Below are 22,644 nucleotides of genomic sequence, written 5' to 3'. Positions count from 1 at the left end.
TTAACAGAATCCCTTGGGAGATAGATGCAGTTTCTGAGAATGTTATTCCCATTAGAATGTGTGTATCGGGGGACGGGGAGGGGGGTTACAACCAGTATTGTGCTGCTCACTCACATCAGTAGAAATGAAAGCAGAATTTAATAACTAAAATAACTTACTTCATTAAAATTAAATCAAAATAAATTAAATGAACCGTATTTAAAAGAAAATTGTACATATCCTTAAGTAAGCATTCAGCTTGTTTATGGTGGAGGAGCTTGCAGATAGAATATGCTTCCCCAGAGAAGATAACAAAGCTGAATCGAAGACACCTTATCTCTACTAATAAGCTTGTTAAAATATTTACACTCGTTCTTGTTCTTTTTCACTTTAAAATATGCATGCACCATAAGCCTTTAACTGTTTATAGAACTTGAGTGTTATATTGGCTTGGATCCAGAGATCCTAATGTAAAAGCAAAAAGTACTTCCATGTGACGATGGGTGGAAGGCCGGAGCTTTCTACCACCATCACGCCCCCCCCCCCCAGCTATCCCTACAATGCATTTCACAGTGCTCCATATCCCAGCCCTCTAGAGGGCAAAAGCTGCAGCGCTGGAAAAATGAACAGAAATCATGTGGGATACAAGAGCCTTTCTCTCATGTATGGGGGAATCTTTGTATGCCATCATTTTTTTGGTATGGTAAAGAAATTGTGAGGTAGATATACCTCATCACTTCTCTATGGTAAATGTTTGGCCTGAATGAAGCAACAGATGCGGTAAGCTGATATTTATCTTAGTTTAAAAAAAAATTCAAAACTAGCTTTGGATGCAGTATGGTAAATGTCAGAACAGGCAGGTTTATTTAGATACAACATATAGTTGAGCTTGTGAAGCTATCTCATACTGATATTTCCATACCAGAAAGATAACTGTCAATTTTAATACATTAAAAAAACTCATCAAATGTAATATGTCTGATGTAATCAAGACATAATTTTTGTCAGGCCCCCATCCGGGCGCGGCTACACTTGGTGCTCTGCTTCCTGTTGGGGGCTTCAGGTAAGCAGACTTGCCCCGCCTCGGGCATAACTGCAGTTTGCCCTTTGGCGTCTTGCTGGGGCTTCAGGTAAGCGGCCTTGCCCCACTTCGGCAGGGGTACCGCTACATGGGGCGCTCTTGTACCTGGCAGGTGCTTCGGGGAGGCTGCTCTAAGGCATTGGGTTCATGGCCGGAGGGGGGGATATACATTACCCATGCACCCTCTCATCCACTTCATCGCCTTGACTGCCTGCTGCCTCCTTTTTCACTCCCTTCCATACGCAGCCCCATTCTTCTCCTCCTCTCCATTGTTCCTTCTCCTGCTTGCTCTCAGCACTGCACTCTTGCTTCTCTCTCTATCCACTCCTCAACTCTCTCCCCTTGGCTCCCTACTGAGCCTGTTTATATAGGGCTTCATGCTCTGCTCTCCTCCCTTCCTTTCCTGGGCTGATTGTTCCTGATCTTGGACAGCTGGGGAGGCTTCCCGACTGCACACAAAAAAATGGATAATGTCTTCTCCATCTGCACTGTTTTCCTGACCCTGAAATGTCATTGAAAGCAGCAATTTGCTCCACTGGAGAGACTTAAATGGGGCCCTCATAAGTTTTCCTACTGGGGCAAGTAGCAGCTTCCTGATGTGGTTTCAGGCTGGGAAAATGGCATGAAGTGGGAGACTTAAGCCCCTTTTCCCCACACACTGAGATCCTGATTCAAATGGGGTCCCTCCATGCCTCAGAACTAAGTTCCTGGCATGAAACTTCAGGTACACATCCAAAGGTTTTGTGGCAGCCATGTGACTATCATGTCCATTTGGTAAAATGTGAATGAACCCTTAGAAAAAATCGTAAGTATATTCTAATGAAGTAATAAAAATGAAAGGTGTTTAAGTGGAATCCACAGTGTAGAGGCTTTCTGCATGAGGGTTAGCTGTCATGTATGGGGTCCTGCTCCCCTCTTTTTTCTTGAGGCAACACTCTTCGCAGTACTTTTTGTAAATGTGTAGGGAAGGTCTTGTAGACCTGCTACTGCTGGCTTAGAGCTCATTGTGAAATCTTTTGGACTGGAACTTGTACATTGGTAACTGTATATGCAAAGGTGATTTGTTAACCCTGCATTTTTATATATATTTTAGGCTTCCAACAGTCAAGCTTCCCCACAATCTGTCATTACTCCAAGGATGGAAAATACAACAGGGACAGTTGCTACCTCTCCTAGAACTCCTCCATCGCTCAGCCTTCAGGGTCCTCTTTGTCCCCCTGAGTGCCCCCCTGGTCCAATAGAAGAATTGTCTCCAGACAGTATTGATGCTCATACGTTTGACTTTGAAACAATTGCTCACCCAAACTTAGAGCATGCTCTGAAACAAGGGTCATTAGACTTAGACTCGCTGGCAGAAAGTCCAGAATCTGACTTTATGTCAGCAGTGAATGAGTTTATTATAGAAGAAAATCCATCATCTCCAAATGTGATAAGTGATCCACAAAGTCCAGAAATGATGGTGGAGTCTCTTTATTCCTCAGTTATCAATGCAATAGACAGTAGGAGGATGCAAGACACAAATATTTGTGCAAAAGAAGCCGCTATAGAAAATTCTGCTATAAATGTTTACATGGAGAAATGCAGAGTTGCTGCCCAAGAATCTCAGTTAAATTTAAGAAACTTCAAAGAAGACCTCTGCCACTTTAGAACATTTGTTGAAAAAGAACAGTATGACTTTTCTAGTTCTTTAAAATGTACTTCAATAGAAATAAGAAATATTCTAGAAAAAGTAAAACTGTCTCTTGAAAAAACACTAAAAGATAAGCATCAAAAAGAACTGCAATCTATTAAAATGGAATATGAAAGCAGAATGAATACTTTAGTTGAAGATGGTGAGGAGAACAAAAAAAAGATTACAAAATTAAAGTTTGACTTGAAAAGTCTTGAAGATATTTTGCATGATAAGGATGATGAGTTTGCAGTCGTAAAGAATGAAAAGGAAGCTGTTGTATGTTTACAGAATGAAAAAGATCAGAAGCTGCTTGAATTGGAATGCCAAATGAAGAATCAATGTTGTGAAATTAAAGAATTAAGGGAATCTCGTGAAAGTGTATTAGAAAGTTTGAAAAAGCTTCATATAGAAGCTGATGAAAAAATGCAACTTTTGAGGGCAGAACTTCAAAATTTGGAGCAGGAGCATCTGAAGGAACTAGAAACCAATCTTCATGTCAAACACACACAAGAATTTGAAGTGCTAATGGCAGAACATAACAATTGCTTAGAGAAGTTAAAAAAAGAAAATCAGTGCCAGCTTGAACAAATCCAGGAATCTTATGCTATAGATGTCCACGAAAAGGAAAAACAGATTGAGGGACTAAAGCTCAAGGTTTCTGAACTATCAGACTTGAGATGCAAATTGGAAGTTGAACTTGCTTTGAAAGAAGCAGAAACAGATGAAATGAAACTACTCTTAGAAAAAAGCAAAACTCAGCAGCAGGATAATTTAAAATCTATCATTGAAAAGGAAACTGACATTTTAAGAAAAGAGATTGATAAATTAAACCATCTAATAAAAATTAATAATGAGGACTATCAGATAGGATTAGCAGAGCTCAGAACTTTAATGACCATAGAGAAAGAACAATGCATTTCAGAATTAATTTGCAGGCATGAAGAGGAAACAAATTTGCTGAAAATTGAGTTGAACAAGGTAACTTCTTTGCATCAAGAAGCTTTTGAAGCAGAAAAAAAGTTGGAAGAACAAATAACAGAATTTCAAGGTAAGCTAGAATTGGAGATGACTGCCCAAGAGAAGCAAAAAGAGAAAAATTTGGCTCTTTGTGAACAGCAAAAAAAATATGAAACCACTATCAATAAGCTTGAAGAAGAGAAAAAGCTACTAGTCACTAACCATGAGGAAGAGAGGAAGCTGCTTGTTGAGAAGCTCAGTTGTGAAAAAGAAGATGCAGTACAAGCTGCCATGAAAGAATTCGAGTTGCATAGGGAAGCTGTTGAAAAAGAACTTTTGGAAAAAATTCAGCAACTTGAGATGCGGGTTAATCAGAGGTACTGTATTAATTAATTTATCCTCTTACGTTTGAAATAAAATTGACCAATAGCACTGAATAGTGGAATAAACACCATGTCAAGCTCTAGGTGAGGTTTCTTGTTCCTAGAGTCCTTAGCCATGCTCTCAACTGGACACCTTCTTTATCTTAATCCTTTCTCAATCCATAATTCCATCCTCACATGGTTTATTCTGATGTGCACATGGAATGTTCATTCTTGCTCCTTTAGTTTTGGCAGTCAAATTGATAAGGATGTGTTGTGACTGCTGAAAGTGTTGGACTGTTGTGTTTTCTTCTTGGGAGTTTGAGGCTTCAAAATTTATTGAAGTGGTATCATCTTCATATTGGGTTTGGAGTACCTCTGCTTTCTGATGGAAGAGCTTTAATTTCTTTGAAAGTGTTCACATAAGAATACTGTGCCAATTAAAAAATTGCCAGAAATCTGAAAGTTTTGCCAGAAATCCACTCTGTTGAGGTTGTTGCTGCTTGATCAAGCTTAAATGTTTTCCTCCTTTGCCATCCTTTTCAAAGGATGATCAGCTGGATATAGTGGGTGCACATCTTCAGTTATTTCATTCCCTACCTATAATCACCCTATTCCAAAAATTGCAGCATAATGTATTAAAAATTAGCCAGGAACAAAAGCATTTAATTAATCAAAGAGAGTCAGTGTCAGTTGTTTTACATAAGTTCCCTGTCAACGATGAAAATAAACTTTTATCTAATCCTGTCTGTGAAGCTATCTCCCCCCTAGCCAGAAAGTGGCCAGAAGATCCCAGTCCATGGGGGAGAAAATGCCTATTCCCTTGGAGCCAAAAGTCATAATCAGTATTACCAACTCAGTAATCCAAGATTTCATTGTAGCAAGAATTGACTGGCAGGGACCCGTGGGCTTTACATCTTAAACTGGAAGATAGTTGGGTGGCACTTGAGAGTCCATTGTACTGATACTAAAGCGTTTTTAGCTTCTTTTGATACCTTACTCCTTCAGGAGACATTGTTAATGGGTGAACTGATTTTCCCCGCTACACTGCTTATTTCCAGAGAGCTTCTATGGGTCCCATTGGGGAGGGGTCTTGTTTGTCTAGTATCATCAAATTTGAACATGGGATCCTGCAATCTTTTGATGGCAGATGACTTGATTATTGTTCTTCTGCTGATATTGGATGCTTTGACTGTTTTTTCCTCAGTTTATATTCTCCCATCCACATCTACCAAAATGATGCAGAGATGGGCCCATTTGGGAAAAATAGTTGATGATCTGTATGCCTGATTTTCAGGAATTCCTTTAGTATTAACGGGCGATTTCAGTGCAAGGATAGGCAGCAATGATTACATTCTTCTTTTTAAGTTATTCGGTCCCAATAGTGGCAAATTTCTTAGGCTTGCTTGGCATATCACAAGATCTAAAGATGCCATAATAAATATTGCAGGCCTAGAGCTAGCCAGATTTACAATTCAGAGAAATGTTATCCCACAGAATGGCTTCCCAAGGAGCTAGTGCAATATACTTTGTTCTCATTCCTATTGACCATTTAACCCACTTCAAACAGCTAAAAGTTTCTGATTACATGGGAAGCAATCACAGCCTGTCCTCTACCATCTGGCTGAGAAATATCCATCCTTTAAAAGGGGGTGATTATATGTTGCCTTTATTCATCTTAAAGGGGCCTTTTACTCTATAAATTACTCCAAATTGTGAAGTACACTTGCCCAAACTATCATTAACGAAAGGCTTCTAGGGCTTATACAACGACAATATTGTGGCTCAGCTGTGGGTATGAAGGACATTTAACAAACTCATTTAATTTGGAAAAGGGGGTAAGACAGGGCTGTTTACTAGCTCCCTTTCTGTTTATATTTAAATGATTTAACATCTAATTTTGACAAGTGATGCCATCCACCTAAATTACTGAGACTAGTGCCCCTGTCTTGCTTTATGTGGATGAGCTGTCATTTTGTCTTGCCCCAAGGTTGGTCTGCAAAGGGCCTTGCAAATCTTTTCCAACTATTGTCTGTGAGAGAGTCTGGTAATATTCTGGTCTTCACCAAAAGTAGGAGATGGTCCCCATTATAGTGGTCAATCAACAGATTTAATATTCTGCAAGTTAGGACCTTCTCTTATTTGGGGATTCTGTTTTCAGTAGACTTACCTTGGAATCCCGAACTTAGAATAGTGTTTAACAGAGTAAAACCCTGGGCAAACGCTATAAATAGTTTCTTCTATACAAAGAACCTTCTGTACATTCCTGGAACTATGCAGGCTTTGACTTGAAAGCAATTCCTCTAGTTCTTTATGGTTCAGCTGTTTGGATTAAAGCTGTATCTGAAAATGCTGATCAGCTCCTTGCTCAGTTTCTGAGAAAACTCTTGAATATACCCTAATGTGTCTCAAATGTTGTATTGCTTGCGGAATTTGGCCAAACATCTTTTGATTGAGAATAAAAGTGGTTTCTTTTGCTAGGGATGGCCTATTGGGATACTCTCAAATTGGTTTGGATGAAAACTTTTGATGAGAAACTGCTAGTAGTTGGTATGACAACAAAGTTTATCTCTGAGATGGGTAAATCAAAAGCTCTCTCTTTTATTAAAAAGTGTATTCTGGAATTCGACCATGGCAGTTTGACATGTAGAGCCCATCGTGTAAATTCCCCCCTGTCCTTTGGCATTACTCCTCTGAAATCTTTACCTCCCTATATGTATTATATGACTATTCCATGCTATTGTAGAGCTTTTTTATTTGCAAGATTAAATATTATACCTTTTATGGTTTTAGAAGGAAGATTTTAAAATAGGCCTTATATTGATAGAATATGTCCTTGCAGTCTTAATAGAATTGATACATCTTTACAAGTCTTCCTTGAATGCCATTTGTATGGAAATATCAGAGTGGCTTATTATATTAAGCCACTTATTACTGATCAATCACCACCCTACATTTCAGAAACACTGTTTTATCTGCTTAGAGATAACAATCCTAAGATTACTATGGTGGTAGCAAATTTTGTTTCAGTCCTTCTATCCCTCAAGTCCAAAAAAGATCAATAAGAACTTTCTGCTGCTCAGGATTTGTTAATCAATGAGGTTCTAAGGGAATAAAAGAAAAGGTTGTTGCTGTAGGGGAACTTTCATATAAACTGTACCTGTGCCTCTCTGGCAAAAGTTTCTACATAACTACTTAAACTTTTTGACCCAGAAGAGGAATGTTATTTGTTGCAAAGATAACATGCACTTCTACAAAAAGAGAACCAGTGTTTGCCCATCTTACTTTGCCCATATTTTATCCCAATCCTCGCAGCACTCCTTAGAGCGGGTCTGACATATATATACAAATCACTCCTCAATCCAATGCAGTTCTAGAGTTTTTGCCTATTTGTCACCAATATGGTGAGAAAATGAGCAAAAATGACTGAGACCTTCCAAAACATGCTGGATGTGAATGACCATTTCAGACCAGAATCTCAGAGAAACTTACATGGAATTACTAGTATCTCTTCTCAGAAAGTGACCACAAGCCTGGAAACTTTAATTCACTTTAATAAACTGTAAGAAAGCTTGTAAGGTAGTATGCTGTTGTCCTTTGATACCTTCATGAGAAAATACTTTTCTAAAGTAGATCTGGATCAGGTATAGACAAGATCAATATATATGATCCAAGAAGCTACAGGAATAGTGTGCTAGAAGGTCAGACATAGGATGTTGCTAAATAGGTAGAAATCAAGCTACATAATCAATTCAAGATAGCAGGAAGTGGCAAGGAGAAGACAGACAAGGAAAAAAACTAAGGAGCAATGCAGCAAGAGAAGAAAAAATCAGATAGGCAAGTCTCCCTGTTGCTCAGGTGAAAACTTGGTCTTGACTTGGAAATATTTATGATCAGGTGAGGGAGGACTAACTGGCCTCCTTAAAGTGAAGCCATATTGTAACCTAAACATATATCCCCCCTCCTCCCACTTACCACAGAATACCTAGATGTGTAGATCAGAAGATTAAAGTCTTGCTGACTCTGGCAGAGTTGCAGTGCTTGCTGATACTTGTTTGAATCCCTTTCCCCCTACCTGCCACCACTATGGCAGGCTATACTTTGTGTCCCAACTATCTGGAATGTTGATAGGGGGTTAGCTAAGGCTTTTATTTTGCAGCATGTTTTCAACCTATTTTTGCTTTTGTGATTGCATTATGTTCACTGTGCATCATTCAGTATTTTTTTTTAGAAAGGGTTTTTCTTTTTAAAAAATTTGCTTGATTCTGTGGTCCATAGCCCATTCTGTTTAGACAGTTGTGTGGCTGAGAGGTTATTAGTACTTTTTAACTACTTTGAGTTCTAATTAGCTTTGTTTAGTTAGTAGCTTCTTACAGCTTGGACAGAAAAAGGTGGTACTTACTTGGTACAAGGACCTTTGTTCTCAGAGGTCTGTTTTTTATTATTTAGACACTAGCAACAAAGCCCATAGTAGCAAAAAATACAACTGCCTCTAGAAATGGCAGGGGGGTGAGGCGGGGGAGGAGGGCAGGGCGGCAAGGCTGGGCATTGCCTGCTCCCCATGGCCCCAATCTTGGGCAGGGGGAGAAGGGCAGGGAGGGCAGTTGACTGAGGCTTTCCTGCCACCGCTCACCTTCCACCCCCACCCTCCACAATCATGGGTTGCGGGAGGGCAGGGCTGGCGAGTGAGGCTTGCCTGCCGCTGCTTGCCCTCTGCCCCATCACCCACAACCGCGGCTTTGGAGGGAGCAGGGCAGGCGATCAAGGCTTGCTCGGCTTGCCTGCGCTGCTGGGGCTTCCTGGGCCTCTAGAAGCTCCAAAGTGGCTAGAAGGCAAACCATGTTGCTTGCCGACTAAGTACTTATCCCTGCGTACTGCGCCTGCGCAGGGATAAGCTATGAGTTGTTGGGAGCGTGGTTTCTCTTTTATGTTTAAGGATGAGAAGCATGTAGAATATATTCTGACTGTCCAACAGGAAGCCACCTCAAGCAGCTTTCTGGAAAGGCAGCATGTAAATTCTGTAAATAAATAAAATTGAAGGAGAAGTCATTGGGCAAACTGAAATTCTTCATTCTCGTACAGAGCATTTGTAATATAGTGAGGTAGACCTGTAAACGTATATGCTATTCTGTGGCATTAATGGCCAGTATGTTTTGACAGAACTATGTTTACAAGCTCTGTTTTTAAACAGTTTTTCTTAATGTTTACATAGAAAGAAGCTGATTTACAATAACCTTTTTGTGTAGAGATGAACATTTCTCTATTTTTTTTGTAGTATATTTTGATCTCAAGTGGTTGCATAAGACATGATTCACTTACTTAATATACAGGGTTTTAAAACAAAATAGTAGATTTTCAGACAGTGGGATCAAGCCAGTTTGTGAGACATGGTCACATGGACATGTGATATACTCAATTGTGCCAAGTTCTTTCCTTTTGAATTCTATGCAGTTGGCTGAGAATAATCTGTAATGGTCAAGATTGAACTGCTCTTGAACAGTATTTTTGTCATAAGATAAGTTGTAACAGAAGATGCAAGCAGTGAGCTGTGAAATACTTTGATGCTGTCTTTTGAGAGGATAATTTTCCTGCGAGTAACAAGCTGAAATTATTTGCTTCATTGGTCTATTATATATATTGATATAACTCCTGTGTCATACGAAAATGAATAATACAGTCTCCAGACATTTCAGAGAAGCAAAAAGGAAAGTTTTTTTTCTGACCCACGTGACCACTTTTCAGCTCTACCAGAACGCCGTTCCGGCGCGTTCCCCCTCCAAATGAGCCCTGTGTGGTTGTATGCAGATCTCACTTATAGTGAGCTGAGGAAACAGGTATATGGAGATACATCTTGGTGAGGTCTGTGGAAGCCATGAGCTCCCAGGGTCAAAAGTCTTTCCATGATGAATGTGAGGATCTCCATCCTGAAGTTCTCATGATCCGCAAATTTGTTTAGGTGCTTTAAGTCTAGAATTGCTGTCCAGCTCCATTTCTTTTTGGGACAGTGAACACAATGGAATAACCCTCTGATGTCATTTCACAATCAGGGACCTTCTCTGTGGCCTTGATGTCTGTTAGATGACTAATGGTTTCCAAGGTCGGCTGGTGTTTTTTCTCTCTGTTTGGATCTTCAAGATAAGAGAAACTAGTCAGGTGGTAAACTTTTGAACTGTATTGAGTATCCCATTTTTATTATGTCTAGTACCCAATGGTCCATGTTGGACTGACTCCACTGAGGAAGAAAGTGGATTTGGTGTCATGCTGTCTTTTGCTGCGGCTTGTTCCCTTTGTTGGGAATTAAAGGACTTTAGTTAGTCGTTTGGGGGACTGGTAATATCCTTGTGTGCTCTCCTGTCTTTTTCTGTTCCAGTTGTGGCATTGTCACCCCTGAAAAGCAGTAAAGTATGCTGGTTCCAAAAGGAATGTGAAGGTGTGACACACACACACCCCTTACCCACTGCCTCCCACCGTAAACCACCTTTCACAGGTTTGGGGCTTCACAGGCAGTTAAATCCATTCACAATGTCTAACTTCTATGTATCAGGTAGAGAGTCATGACTGAAATCTGCATCAGTCCCCTCTTTCCTCTTCCCAGAGGCTCTACCAGACAGGCAGCCAGCCCGTCTTTCCCTCACCCAGCTATTGCCCAGGGATATTGGGAAAAGGGAACTCCCCAGCTCCCTCTATATGCTGTCGCCATTTATTTAAATTAGGCCCATAGATCATGACCAGAATGCTTGATGTTTATGTGTGTGTATTATTTCCCTTCAGCCAACAACTTCAGGCAAGCCAGTGTGAAAACAGATTACTGAAATACAAAAGTATACTCATAAATACTTACTAAATATAAATCAAATTGCTTTTTATATATATTATATGAATATTTTCATGAAAAGGTCAGACAAATATTGCTACAATAAACATCAATGCCAAAGACACCTTTGATTGTTACAATCTCTTATCAAAAGCCAAAACACATCCCACTGTGAACAGAGTAATCTTAAATACACAAATCACTATCTCAGTAGTTTGCTTGAAAGGCAATGACTCATACTCTGGAAGGTTTGCTGACAATTAGTAACTCTCAAAACTGAGATAAGGTGATCGATGCTTTCCACAGTCCATTTCACATAAAGAATCCTTCAAAAATAGTAGTTTAAATCCTTTAAGTAATTTCTCCTTATAACTCCGTTGACGGAGAGTTAGCTTGGAATCTCCATTTCAATCTTCTTTATCAAAGACAGAATAACTTAGTCTATTCCTAGACAAGGTATTATATTCAACAAATAAGCTATATCTGCTGTCATAGATCCAGAGGAGTTAGCTATGTTAGTCTGCAGTAGCAAAATAGAAGAGTCCAGTAGCACCTTTTAGACTAACCAACTTCGGTGTAGCATAAGCTTTTGAGAACCACAGTTCTGTGGTTGATGCATCTGATGAAGAGAACTGTGGTTCTCGAAAGCTTATGCTACAGTAAAGTTGGTTAGTCTTAAAGGTGCTACTGGACTCTTTTTCTATTTTGCTATATCTGCTGACAGCATCGACAAGTTTCCTAGCATTAGCAATAATCTCTGGATTGCCCCTGATTCTAAAGTGACACTCCATCTCTCCGCTGTCCCTTTCAAAATCACTATACTAGGTGGAGTACCTCTTCAATCTCAAAAATTGCCACAAAATGAGCTTCCTCATGGGGGATGCTTGTGTATAAAGATGATAAGAGGACTGCTTCCTTCAGAATGGTAACTCCTTTGATCTTAGAGATAAAGTCCTTCATGTCTTTTAAGTATGAGGGAGACTCACTAACAATGATTTCAGGAAAGTGTCTAAATATTTAGAAAGGGCTTCCAAGATAGAATTGGATCCCAAGATGATAGGACAACCTATCAGGGGAAACCTGCCTCGTGAATCTTGGGTAAGAAGTAAAAAAATGGGTCTGTGGATGCAAGTTTGTTAACAAGTTCTGAATCAAATTGGTAATAATGCTGTATAACACTGCTTCATCCAAAGTTATTCTAATCAGATTCATGATGTGTTTAGCAGGATCATACCTAATTGGTAAATAATTTGTTCTATCCACCAATTGTCTCTCTACCTCCTGATAATAATTTCCCCTATTTTGAACCACATATACAATTTGTTCATCTTCTGCCAGATCTCTCAGGGCTATCCGTTCGCTTCTTGAAATATTTTGTCAACGAGATTTCAAACCCTTCTCTATTTTAGCTATATCCTTTAAAAAAATTTTTTTTTTTCAAAAGTACTTACACAGGGATCATTTATGTTGGGAATAAAGGTTGATTTGGGCACAAAGGGTTCAGTTCAATAGCTGTTGGTGGAGTATTAGCCAAAAACTTTCTAAGTTTCAGTTATTAATTTAAATGCAGCTGTTCTAGTCCAAAATGCATTATACCACTTATTTAGTACTCGCTGTTAGAAAGAAGAATAGCTTTTATTTACAAGATGTTTAACACAGGAGTGAATGAATTAAAACACATAGAAACATTGGTGTTAAGAGTGTGGGGTTATAAGTGCATCTCATATGATAGTGGATATTTATAATATAAATTACCATGTCCTGGATAGCCCAAGTAAGCCTGGATAGCCCAAGTAAGCCTGATCTTGTCAAATCTTGGAAGCTAAGCAGGGTTGGCCTTGGGTAGTAATTGGATGGGAGACCTCCAAAGAAGACCGTGATTACTGTTCAGAGGTAGGCAATGGCAAATCATCTCTGTTAGTCTCTTGCCATGAAAACCCCAGCACGTGTCGCCATAAATCAGCTATGACTCCACCACCACCATAATATAAATTAACAAGTGTCAACAAGCCAGTCGTTATCTGTGCTGCCTCTTTTCAGCGGCTTTCACTCCTTCCGTCCTCCCACTAACTGCCTTTACAGATTTCAACTGTTCCTGTCCCCAGAATTCCACCAGCTCTTATTGGCTGTTTCTTGGGAGAGGCTGAGCTGGAGCTAGTTCTGTCCATCACAGAAAGATTCTGCCTTCTGTTGTTTCTCCAGTAGGCTCTAAGCGTAGCCATCTTTTTATCCTTGGTTTCTGCTGGGATGTCTTCCAAGCTATTTCCAAAGAGTTTGTCTCCCTGGAATGGAAAGGATGCTAAGATTAGTTTGGAATGATAATCTAGGTGCCGTAGTGGCAGTCCATCTGTCTGACTGCTCTGCTGTGGCTGTCAGAGCTGAGCCTGACCATCATCCACCTTTGTGTTGGTGTGGGAAATCTTCCCACAAAAATCAGACCCTCCAAAGAGGTGTCATCCAAGGCACAGTCAGATTGTGTAGCATTTTCTTATCACTAGTCTGCTGCTGACTGCTCTTCTGAAGGTCTGTGTATGCTCTACCATGCTAGGGAGTAGTCCATTCTTCCTGTTTTTGGGAGAAGGGGATTCCTATCCTAATATAGCTGTCCAAGGCTTCATCAAAATTTTCTGCATCCTCCATTGCCTTAGCCATTGCCCCAGAAGGGAGGGGAAGGAGAAGAATAGGCAAAAAAGGAGAGAAATAAATTATAGAAATAACAATTGAGTAAAAATAGAGAAATTAAGAGCCTGCTGTTGAGTTGTAGGTGTCTTGCTGAGCAGATCCTACTAATCACCTATTCTCCCTGGCAAGGCAGGAAATGAATTGAGGAAATGGTTGAGGCCCAGGAGACAGGAATTGTAGAAGAATTTCAGTCATGATGGATGAATGGGAATTGCCCATGATAAAAATGCACTCCCTGTTAGAGCGACAATATAAAAAACATCATTTTAATATTAGGCTTCTTTCTTGAGGTGAAGCTCATTTCTCTAATAGAATTAGACCTTATATTACTATCCTAACCTGATAAAATTTTGCAGTGGGCTGGCTGCAGTCTGTTCTGTGGTAAAGGAGTCTTGTGGGTTGGTTGCAACCCATAGATTAAATGTTGGCAAACAATGAAGTATGCATAGCCTAAACTTTTAAGTTGTTCTGACTTAGCAGCAGTAGTGAATAATAACTGCAACAGTGCACATAATTCTTGTAGCTTGCATTTATTTGTTTGGACTGCTACAGATATGGCTGGAGATATATGGAAGTGTTTGCTGGACTTTACCAAAAAGGTTATAGATGATGTCTCTGCACACAGAAACAGAGCTAGCCTGTCCACTAAGCTAAACAGTGCCAAAAGGGAGTTTACAGACTGTTATATATCCCTGTCTGCATATCTGCCATGAATGTATTCTGTGTTATGTACTCTTCCTCTGAGGGCATGAGAAGTTTCTTATTGAGGTTAAGGCAGTAGGTTATCTTGCAAGTATTTACTTTCTGATGGCTGTTGTGGGTTTTTCGGGCTGTATTGCCGTGGTCTTGGCATTGTAGTTCCTGACGTTTCGCCAGCAGCTGTGGCTGGCATCTTCAGAGGTGTAGCACCAAAAGACAGAGATCTCTCAGTGTCACAGTGTGGAAAAGATGTAGGTCATTTGTATCTACTCAGGAGGGGTGGGGTTGAGCTGAGTCATCCCTTGGATACAGCTCAACCCCACCCCTCCTGAGTAGATACAAATGACCTACATCTTTTCCACACTGTGACACTGAGAGAGCTCTGTCTTTTGGTGCTACACCTCTGAAGATGCCAGCCACAGCTGCTGGTGAAACGTCAGGAACTACAATGCCAAGACCACGGCAATACAGCCCGGAAAACCCACAACAGCCATTGTTCTCCGGCAGTGAAAGCCTTCGACAATATTTACTTTCACTTTTCCCGCTGCCTCCAGCAAGTGTCCTTGAAGGCTGGCTGCGGCCAGCTCAAAATGTATCCTTCTTGGGAGCTGTGATGATTTCATTCTTTGTTTTGTCTAGCCTAAACCTAGCTTCTCCTCTTCACACACACACCCCGGCTCCTTCGCGCCCAAACTTTAACGGTTCCTATCCTGATGGTGGGAACCTTCCTTATAACTAACACTACTGACCCCATCCACGTCACTTCTGCTAATCCAGTTGTCTGAGCACCTTGAACTTGATGGATCTCTAATAAAGTTACTTCAACCAATACACATGCGTCTTTGCTGTGGAGAACTTGGGGAATCTACCTGCCAAGGACCGACATTTTGGCAGAAGTCCCTTTCTTTTCCCCTGGACCCAAAACCTTGACGTCGGACTATTGGCACCATGCCGTATGAGTTAGACCATGGTACTTTGGAGCCACCAGAGGGACAATTAATCAGTCTGGAACCAGGACAGAGCCCAGGGAATAAGGCAGCCGGAGACTCTTCGATGGAGCCTCTGCCCAGGCTCAGTGACGACAGGCGAGAACTGGGGGCAATCCCTAAGAAGGGGGCAACTCATTGCAACTGGCTAGTAACCACCCCTCAAGAGTGGGCGCCCCGAAGATCGGCGGGCCAACCGACCCAAGAGGAGAAGATGCAATGGTGAGGCATGGCTTTCAACCATAGTATGTCCAAGCTGGAAGAGCTCTGCAGATTGGAAGCAACGAAAGATAAGGAGACCCCCTCCCGACCTCATGAAACCCTCGAAGCTAGGGGGAGAGCTCAAGGAGGAACAGAGGGGCCCCATACCAGTCCCGGATGAGAAGGACTTCCAAGAGACTAACCCTGAGCACCTGTGGGCCGTATGGGGGGAGATGGGTGAACTAAAGAGGGAAACGTGCAGGTGACAATAAGACTACCAGAGATTATGTGCCACCTGCCGATGGCGGGAGCGCCCACAGGGTCAGGACCCAACGGAGATGGACTGGGGGGGATCCCTCAGGGGGCTGCTTAGGCCATTACATCCCCCTCCCCCCTTCTGCCACGGAGAGGGCCCATTAGGCCAATGGGACTACCACCTGTCGCTCCTCCACTTCAAGGAGGACCAGTCGCCCCACCACCCTGGGGAGCGGCAGTAGGCCCACAGGGATTTCACCCCCTTCTTCCACCTCCCCTAGGGGTCCCAGCCATCCAGCCACCAGGAGGGGTGCCGGGCAGGCCACCACTACAACCACTGCAACCGCGGTCACCTCCTCCAGTTCTACTGCCCCCAGGATTACCGGTTGCCCCACAAGGGGTCCTTCCTGCCATGCCACCATAGCAGCGGTGGCGCAAATTGGATACACGGTTCGAGGGAGACCTGGAAGAGTTCAGCTTCTTCATTGTGCAAGTGTTGGAGCTTTTCGAAGAGTGGGGCCATACCTTTTCAAAGGAACACAGCTGAGTAAGCTACCTGGGGTCCTGGCTCGGTGGCTAAGTGGTATGTCACCCTATACGAGACCGAGGCCTTGGAACTACTGAAACTTGATACATTCATGCGAGCATTAAGGGCTCAATTTGAGGACCCACTTGAGGAGGAGCGGGCAAGAACCAAACTGAAAAGGATATGGCAGGGCAATCAGCTTGTGCGTGAATATGCCGTGGAATTCAGGCAGTACGCAGCAAAGATGTGCGACTGGACAGAGGGGATCAAGACTGAATCTTTCCAGGCCGGGCTAAACCCTGATTTAGTGGCCAAGGCCTTGGTACAAGATGACTTCAGAACCCTGCTGGGATGGATCCAGTTCACCTGCAAGGTGGAGAACCAAGACCAAGTATAAAAGCTGTTGAAGATGCAGCATCAGGGGACAACCAAGAAACCCCTTTCCGGAGCAGGAGGGAAGGAGAGGAGACCCCTCAGCCTTCGCTTCCTGGACACGGAGCGAGCCATCCGAATGAAGAAGGGCCTATGCCTACAAGTGTGGAGGAGTGGGCCATTTTGCCACCAAATGTCCGGGAGGGTAAAGGGAACCTGTGGAGAGGAGCCAATTGATAAAAAAAAGTCACAGCCCCATTGGACAAACTGCCTAAAAAAGCCCCCAAGAAAAGAAGTGAAGTGGCAACCGGGCTCCAAGCAGCGGAGGGTTCAGAGGGGTCAAGCGGAGACCCATCAGAGGAGGAGGAGACGACTCCCACCCCGCCAGCAGGAAATGCCAACAACCTGTCTAAGGAGGCCCCACCGACAGGTCATGAAGGAACCAGCACCTCAAGAGGTGAGACCAAAAGGGGCCTTACTGTACATGCCAGTGACTTTAGTTTAACTCCCTGAGAAGAACTTACATTTGAGTGCGGGCATTAATTGACTCTGGATGCGCTCGGGATTTGATTGCTCCACCCCTAGTCACAGGGTTGGTGCTGAATGTATGTTAATTGGACCATCCCGTCGTGTTTGAGTGGATGGAGGGGTCTCAAATGAAAGGGGCCCCAGCTAATGTGGAAACTGAACTTGTCCTGGTAGGGATGTGGAATCACTGGGAAGCCAGAACTTCTATCATAAGTGATGCCACCAAGTTCCCTTTGGTGTTGTGGATACAGTGGTTATGGACCATGATTTGTTTGTGAAGTGGAAAACGGGGGAGCTGTGTTTTGCTGGGGAGGAATGCCAAAATCATGTATGGAAGCCGGAGTGGGGCCCAGGCGCACCCCGCCTCCCCGAGAGCGCCCTGTTAACTCAGGAAGAGAGAGACCAAATTCCCCCTGAATATCAGGACTTGAACCAAGTATTTGATGAGAAGGAAGCTGATGAACTCCCCCCCCCCCCCGGGCTACTGACTGTGCTATACAACTGATCCCGAGGTAAAAGCTTCCAAAAGGAAAATTATACTTGATGAGCCCAGGGGAGTGAGAAGAATTGCATAAGTTCATTCACAAAAACCTCTCACGAAGATTCATCTGCCCTGCTAATTCCCCTCATGCTGCGCCTGTGTTGTTTCATAAAAAAAAGGACAGGTGTTTGAGACTGTGTATTGATTATAGGGGGATTAATGTTGTTTCCATGTCCAATGCTTACCCCTTCCCCTTGATCTGAGATTTGCTGGGAGTGTTGTCCCAGGGAAAAATCTTCTCTAAATTGGATTTAAGAAATGTGTACTTCCGAATAAGAATAAGGGAAAGAGATGAATGGAAAACTGCTTTTAACACTCCTTTGGGACAATTCAAATACAGAGTCATGCCATTCGGATTACAAGGGGCGCTGGGATTTTTAATGAATTTAATTAATGAGGTATTACACAAATACCTGTACAAGGGTGTGGTTGTTTACCTTGATGACGTGTTGATTTATTTACAAGGTTATGAGTCCCACATGAAACTAGTGTGCTGCGTACTAAAAACTCTGAGGGACAACCACCTGCCGGCGAAACTGTCCAAGTGTGAATTCCACAAAAAAAAGTTGGACTTTTTGAGTTCTAGAATATCGGGTCATGGATTAAAAATGGATCCCGCTAAAATACAAGCGGTGGTGGGGTGGGACACCCCCCCCCCCACCAAATCAGGATGCAGTTGCAATCATTCCTGGGCGTTGCTAACTTCTACAGACGGTTCATAAAGAATTTTGCCCTGATCTCTTTGCCACTGACTGATTTCCTGAAAACCAAAGGGAAGGGGCCGCAAGGGGTGGCCCAGTGCTAAATTAGGTTGGACTAAGGAATGCCAAGAGGCTTTTGAGCACTTAAAAACCCTATTCACCTCTGAGTCAGTCCTGCGGCACCCGGACGAGGATTGGAAATTTATCATGCAGGCGGATGCGAGCGACACTGCAATGGGGTAGGGGGTCATTTTGCAAGATGATGATGGGAAATTACACCCCTGTGCTTATATATATATATATGTATTTTTTAAATCGCCATTGGGCGGTATGGGACAAAGAGGCTTCAGCCGTTAAATTAGCTTTGGGCTGGAGGGGGCTAAAGTGCCATTTGAGGTTTGGACCGATCATAAAAATTTAGAGGCACTGCGCACCCCACACAAACTAGGCGCCAAACACCTACGTTGGGCAGAGTTCTTCTCCAAGTTTAATTTTACACTGAAGCACCGCCCTGGCAAATCTAACTTCCTGGCAGACGCCCTCTCGCACATGCCCCAACATGAAGGCCAGAGAAAGGAAGTAATAGACACAGTGTTTTCGCCAGCCCAATTGAGGGGGGCAGTGACTACCCGGAGTCAAGCCAAACAATTGAAGCAGAATGCTCCCCCCACAAACTGGGAGGAAAGCGTCAAAGAGGAAACAGAGAAAGAAGGAGACACCCTACCCAAAGATGAACTACAGAAGGGAGAGGGCGGTGGCTGGTATCGACAGGGTAAATTGTATGTTCCAGCCAGTTTAAGGGGGGAGGTGTTGAAACAATGCCATGATTCCAAGTTGGCTGGCCACTTTGGATATTCAAAAATGTTGCATCTGGTACAAAGACAATTTTGGTGGCCAAACATGAGGGACATTTCTCAGTATGTATCCACTTGCCAAGTGTGTTTGATGGGGAAAAACATGGGGTAAACCGCCTGGTCTTCTACAACCTTTAGAAACCCCTCTCGACCATGGGCTGTGGTGTCAATGCACTTTATTACTTACCTCCCCCTCTCGAAGGGAAAAACTGTAATGTTAGTGGTGGTTGATTTGTTTTCTAAGCAAGCTCATTTCATTCCATGCTCCAAAATTCCAACCGCAAAGAAAGTAGCCACCCTCTTTATGCAACATGTGGTCAGACTGCACTCATTTCTGGATTAAGTAATATCTGATAGAGGAGTCCAGTTCATTGCCAACTTCTGGTGGGAGCTACTGCAAGTAGCTGGGATTGAACCAAGGCATTAGCTCCATCCATCATCCTGAGACTGACGGACAAACTGAAAGAGTTAATTAAGTGCTAGAGCAGTTGTTAGGATGCTACATAAATGACCAGCAAGACAACTGGGCTGATTTCCTAATTTTTACAGAATATTGTTATAATAACTTGGTGCATAGTTCCACCGGGGCCTCCCCCTTCATGGAAGCACATGGATATGAGGGCACAGCAATGCCATTTGTGAAAACCCCAGCCACCAACAGACAAGGGGATCTGGGAGAATGATGATCTAAATTAACGACTCAATGGGGGGTAATTAAAAAGACACTGGAAAAAGCTAAAGAGGATTACAAAAAATATGCAGACAAAAAAAAGATCTGTCCCATGAAAATTGCAAGTGGGAGCCTGTGTACGTCTTCATTAAACATCTCAGAGGGGAGCAACCCAGTAAAAAGCTGGGGTGGAAATTCTTAGGTCCATTCCAAGTCAAAAAAATAATCAATGAGGTGACCTTAGAGGTAAACCCACCGAAGAACTTAAAGAATGTCCACCCGGTATTTCATTTCAGCCTCCTGAAGAAAGTTCCCCAATCTGATAAATGGCATCTGGACTGTGGAGTTCCCCCCCACCCCTCGTGGTGAACGGACAGCTGTACCATGAAGTGAAAGAAGTCCTAGACTCGAAATTAAAACGGGGAGAACTGTTCTACTTAATTCGTTGGGTGCATTTTGATGAAAATCAAAGGGAATGGGTAAAAGCTTCAGATGTAAATGCCCCGAGGCTTGTAAACAAATTTCACAAGGCTTACCCTAACAAACCAGGGCCAATATGAGCGGGGAGACCTTCTTGGGGAGGGCAGTATGTCATATATGCCTGTCTGCATATCTGCCATGAATGTATTCTATGTTATATACTGGTCCTCTGAGGGCCAACAGATATTCATATGTATAAGAACCTTGTAATCACTATTTTTAAATTGATTTTGTTAAGATAAAAAGTAGCAGATATGAACTGTTTTCATATATTTTTAGAAGTCATTTCAAATACAGATAATCTTGTATGGTGTTTGAAGTTATAAGATAGTTAGCCAAGAATGTGTGCCCTTATCAGTTGGGACAGCTATTAGGAGATGATTTTTAAAACCTATAAATATGTGAAGCTGAATTGATTGAGAGCTTCATCTCAAAAAGGCTTCTTGCTTGGGAGCTGCTTAAATTGTAGTAAAATATTTTTACACTGACCTGTATCATCTCTGCTATATGTGCAGAGTTCTGATTACAGAGTTGTTTTCTTTGAGTAGAAAAACTATCGGTGAATGCTTCAGAACTGTTTTTCACATGAAATGGATTTCCTTTTGTCTTTTATCTTGCTCCATGAATATATTAGATTCATGATTTCTTACATAACTGTTTCAGTCTCTCATTGTCACTAGTGTGAAACCTTATTAGTTTAAAAAAAGATTGCTAGACGGTAACAGTACTTATTGGCAACAACATCTCATCTGTTTCATTTCTTTTGCTAGTTGAGTAGATAGCAACTATCATCAGAATCATCTGGGAGCCATGCGGAGCCTAAGATAGAAACTAGCTACAAAATTTACTCAGCAGTGAATTTAGCAGATGGCCTTGAGCCAGTCGCTGTCACTCTGTTCCCACTCTATACAGTGAGAATAATAGTGATCTCAGTTATTGTAAGGGCTATAAAGTATTTTATTTAAGTAAGTAATTATGATCTAGTGAATTTCAATTATGATAGGCAAAAAAGAACATGTATTGCTGGGGGTGGGTCCTAGATCAAGTGGGATTTCAAACACCATGAGATTTCTTAATGGTAAGAAGTGAGAGGGACAGTTTTTCACCCACTGTAGTAACAGTGTCCCTGAATGCATGCAGCAGTCCTCATGTTGGGCAAAATCAAAGCGTACCCTCTCATTGGGAGTATGAGCTTAAACCTGCCCCAGTTGTTCCAAATCCAAGAGAAACATGCTGAATTTTTCCTCACTGAATTCCATTCTGTTTCTTAGCCTCATAGAATTATGTGGGAGCCTCTGAAAAGTGAACCATCTCTATATACTTATTCCTCTCCTGGATCCCATTTCTTAGAGCAGGTATATACATTACCTTTGCCATACACAAACCATTTCTATGTGGGATCTCCCTATTTAATCTTAACAACAAGTAATGGATTCTACCATCTTGCAGTGAGTTTCCCTATCAACAACAGCAGCCTGTGTTTTAAAAACTTTTCTTGCATTGTGATAATACTATGTCATGTGGTCCTTGTATAGTCAAGCTGCTGAGGTAGAAGCTGTTTATGAGGAAATAGCTGGCAAGGGTACTGTGTACAGTTTTTATCACTGCAGTGTGATAGTAGTAGTAAACAAAAATAAGCAGTATTGACAGGGCCTTAATTCACAAGGCAAAGTTAATGCAAATGTGTCATTTTTATTTGGAACAGTGACTACTGAAGTGGCCATACAAACATTTTTTTTATTCATTTATATATAACTGGCCTTTCTCCACAATGGAAGTCTGGAACAGCTTACACCATTCTTCTCATAACAACCCTGTGAAGTAAATTAGACAGAGCATAACTGGCCCAAGGTCATCCAGTGAGCTTCTGTGGCAGAGTGGGGATTTGAAGCTGGGTCTTCCATTAGAGTGTCCTAGACACTCTACTATACCACGCTTCAGGGAAGGTGTTAGTCTTTGTGCTTTGAGGTGCAGACAAACTGTTCCTTTATTTGCAGCATTCAAGAATTTCAGTAAGTCTACCCTTAAGCCTTCATTGTATTTGTTCTTGTCATTCAGTCTTTGTTTTAGCATTTGACCAAGTGCTCTCACAGTTGTGTTGAGGTTTCCATCATATTATCAGACCCATTATTTCACAGAAGTATTCATGACAACATACTGTGGGGCTTGATGACAAAGTAACATGCAAGGAGAGGTGGAAGGGATGGCTGAAGAGTAAGCTGTGTTTAGTCTCACCATGGACAAACTGAAGCATGATTTGGTACCTGCATCCCTTGTGTTATGG

General features: G+C 42.2%; 1 protein-coding gene across 2 annotated transcripts in view; it reads left to right on the top strand.

Moving 5' to 3' along the window:
• The window catches only part of RB1CC1 (RB1 inducible coiled-coil 1), a 102,467-nt gene that overhangs the window by 52,391 nt on the left and 27,432 nt on the right, over window positions 1-22,644 (top strand). For both annotated transcript variants that reach the window (XM_054984855.1, XM_054984854.1), the window contains exon 15: window positions 2,154-4,066. In XM_054984855.1, the coding sequence (XP_054840830.1) occupies window positions 2,154-4,066 (1,913 nt within the window). The remainder of the gene's footprint in view (window positions 1-2,153; window positions 4,067-22,644) is intronic.

This window comes from Eublepharis macularius, chromosome 7 (assembly GCF_028583425.1).
Source record: "Eublepharis macularius isolate TG4126 chromosome 7, MPM_Emac_v1.0, whole genome shotgun sequence".
NCBI lineage: Eukaryota > Metazoa > Chordata > Lepidosauria > Squamata > Eublepharidae > Eublepharis > Eublepharis macularius.
The sequence above is the reverse complement of the archived record's forward strand: the minus strand, read 5'-3'. Positions and strand labels throughout refer to the sequence as shown.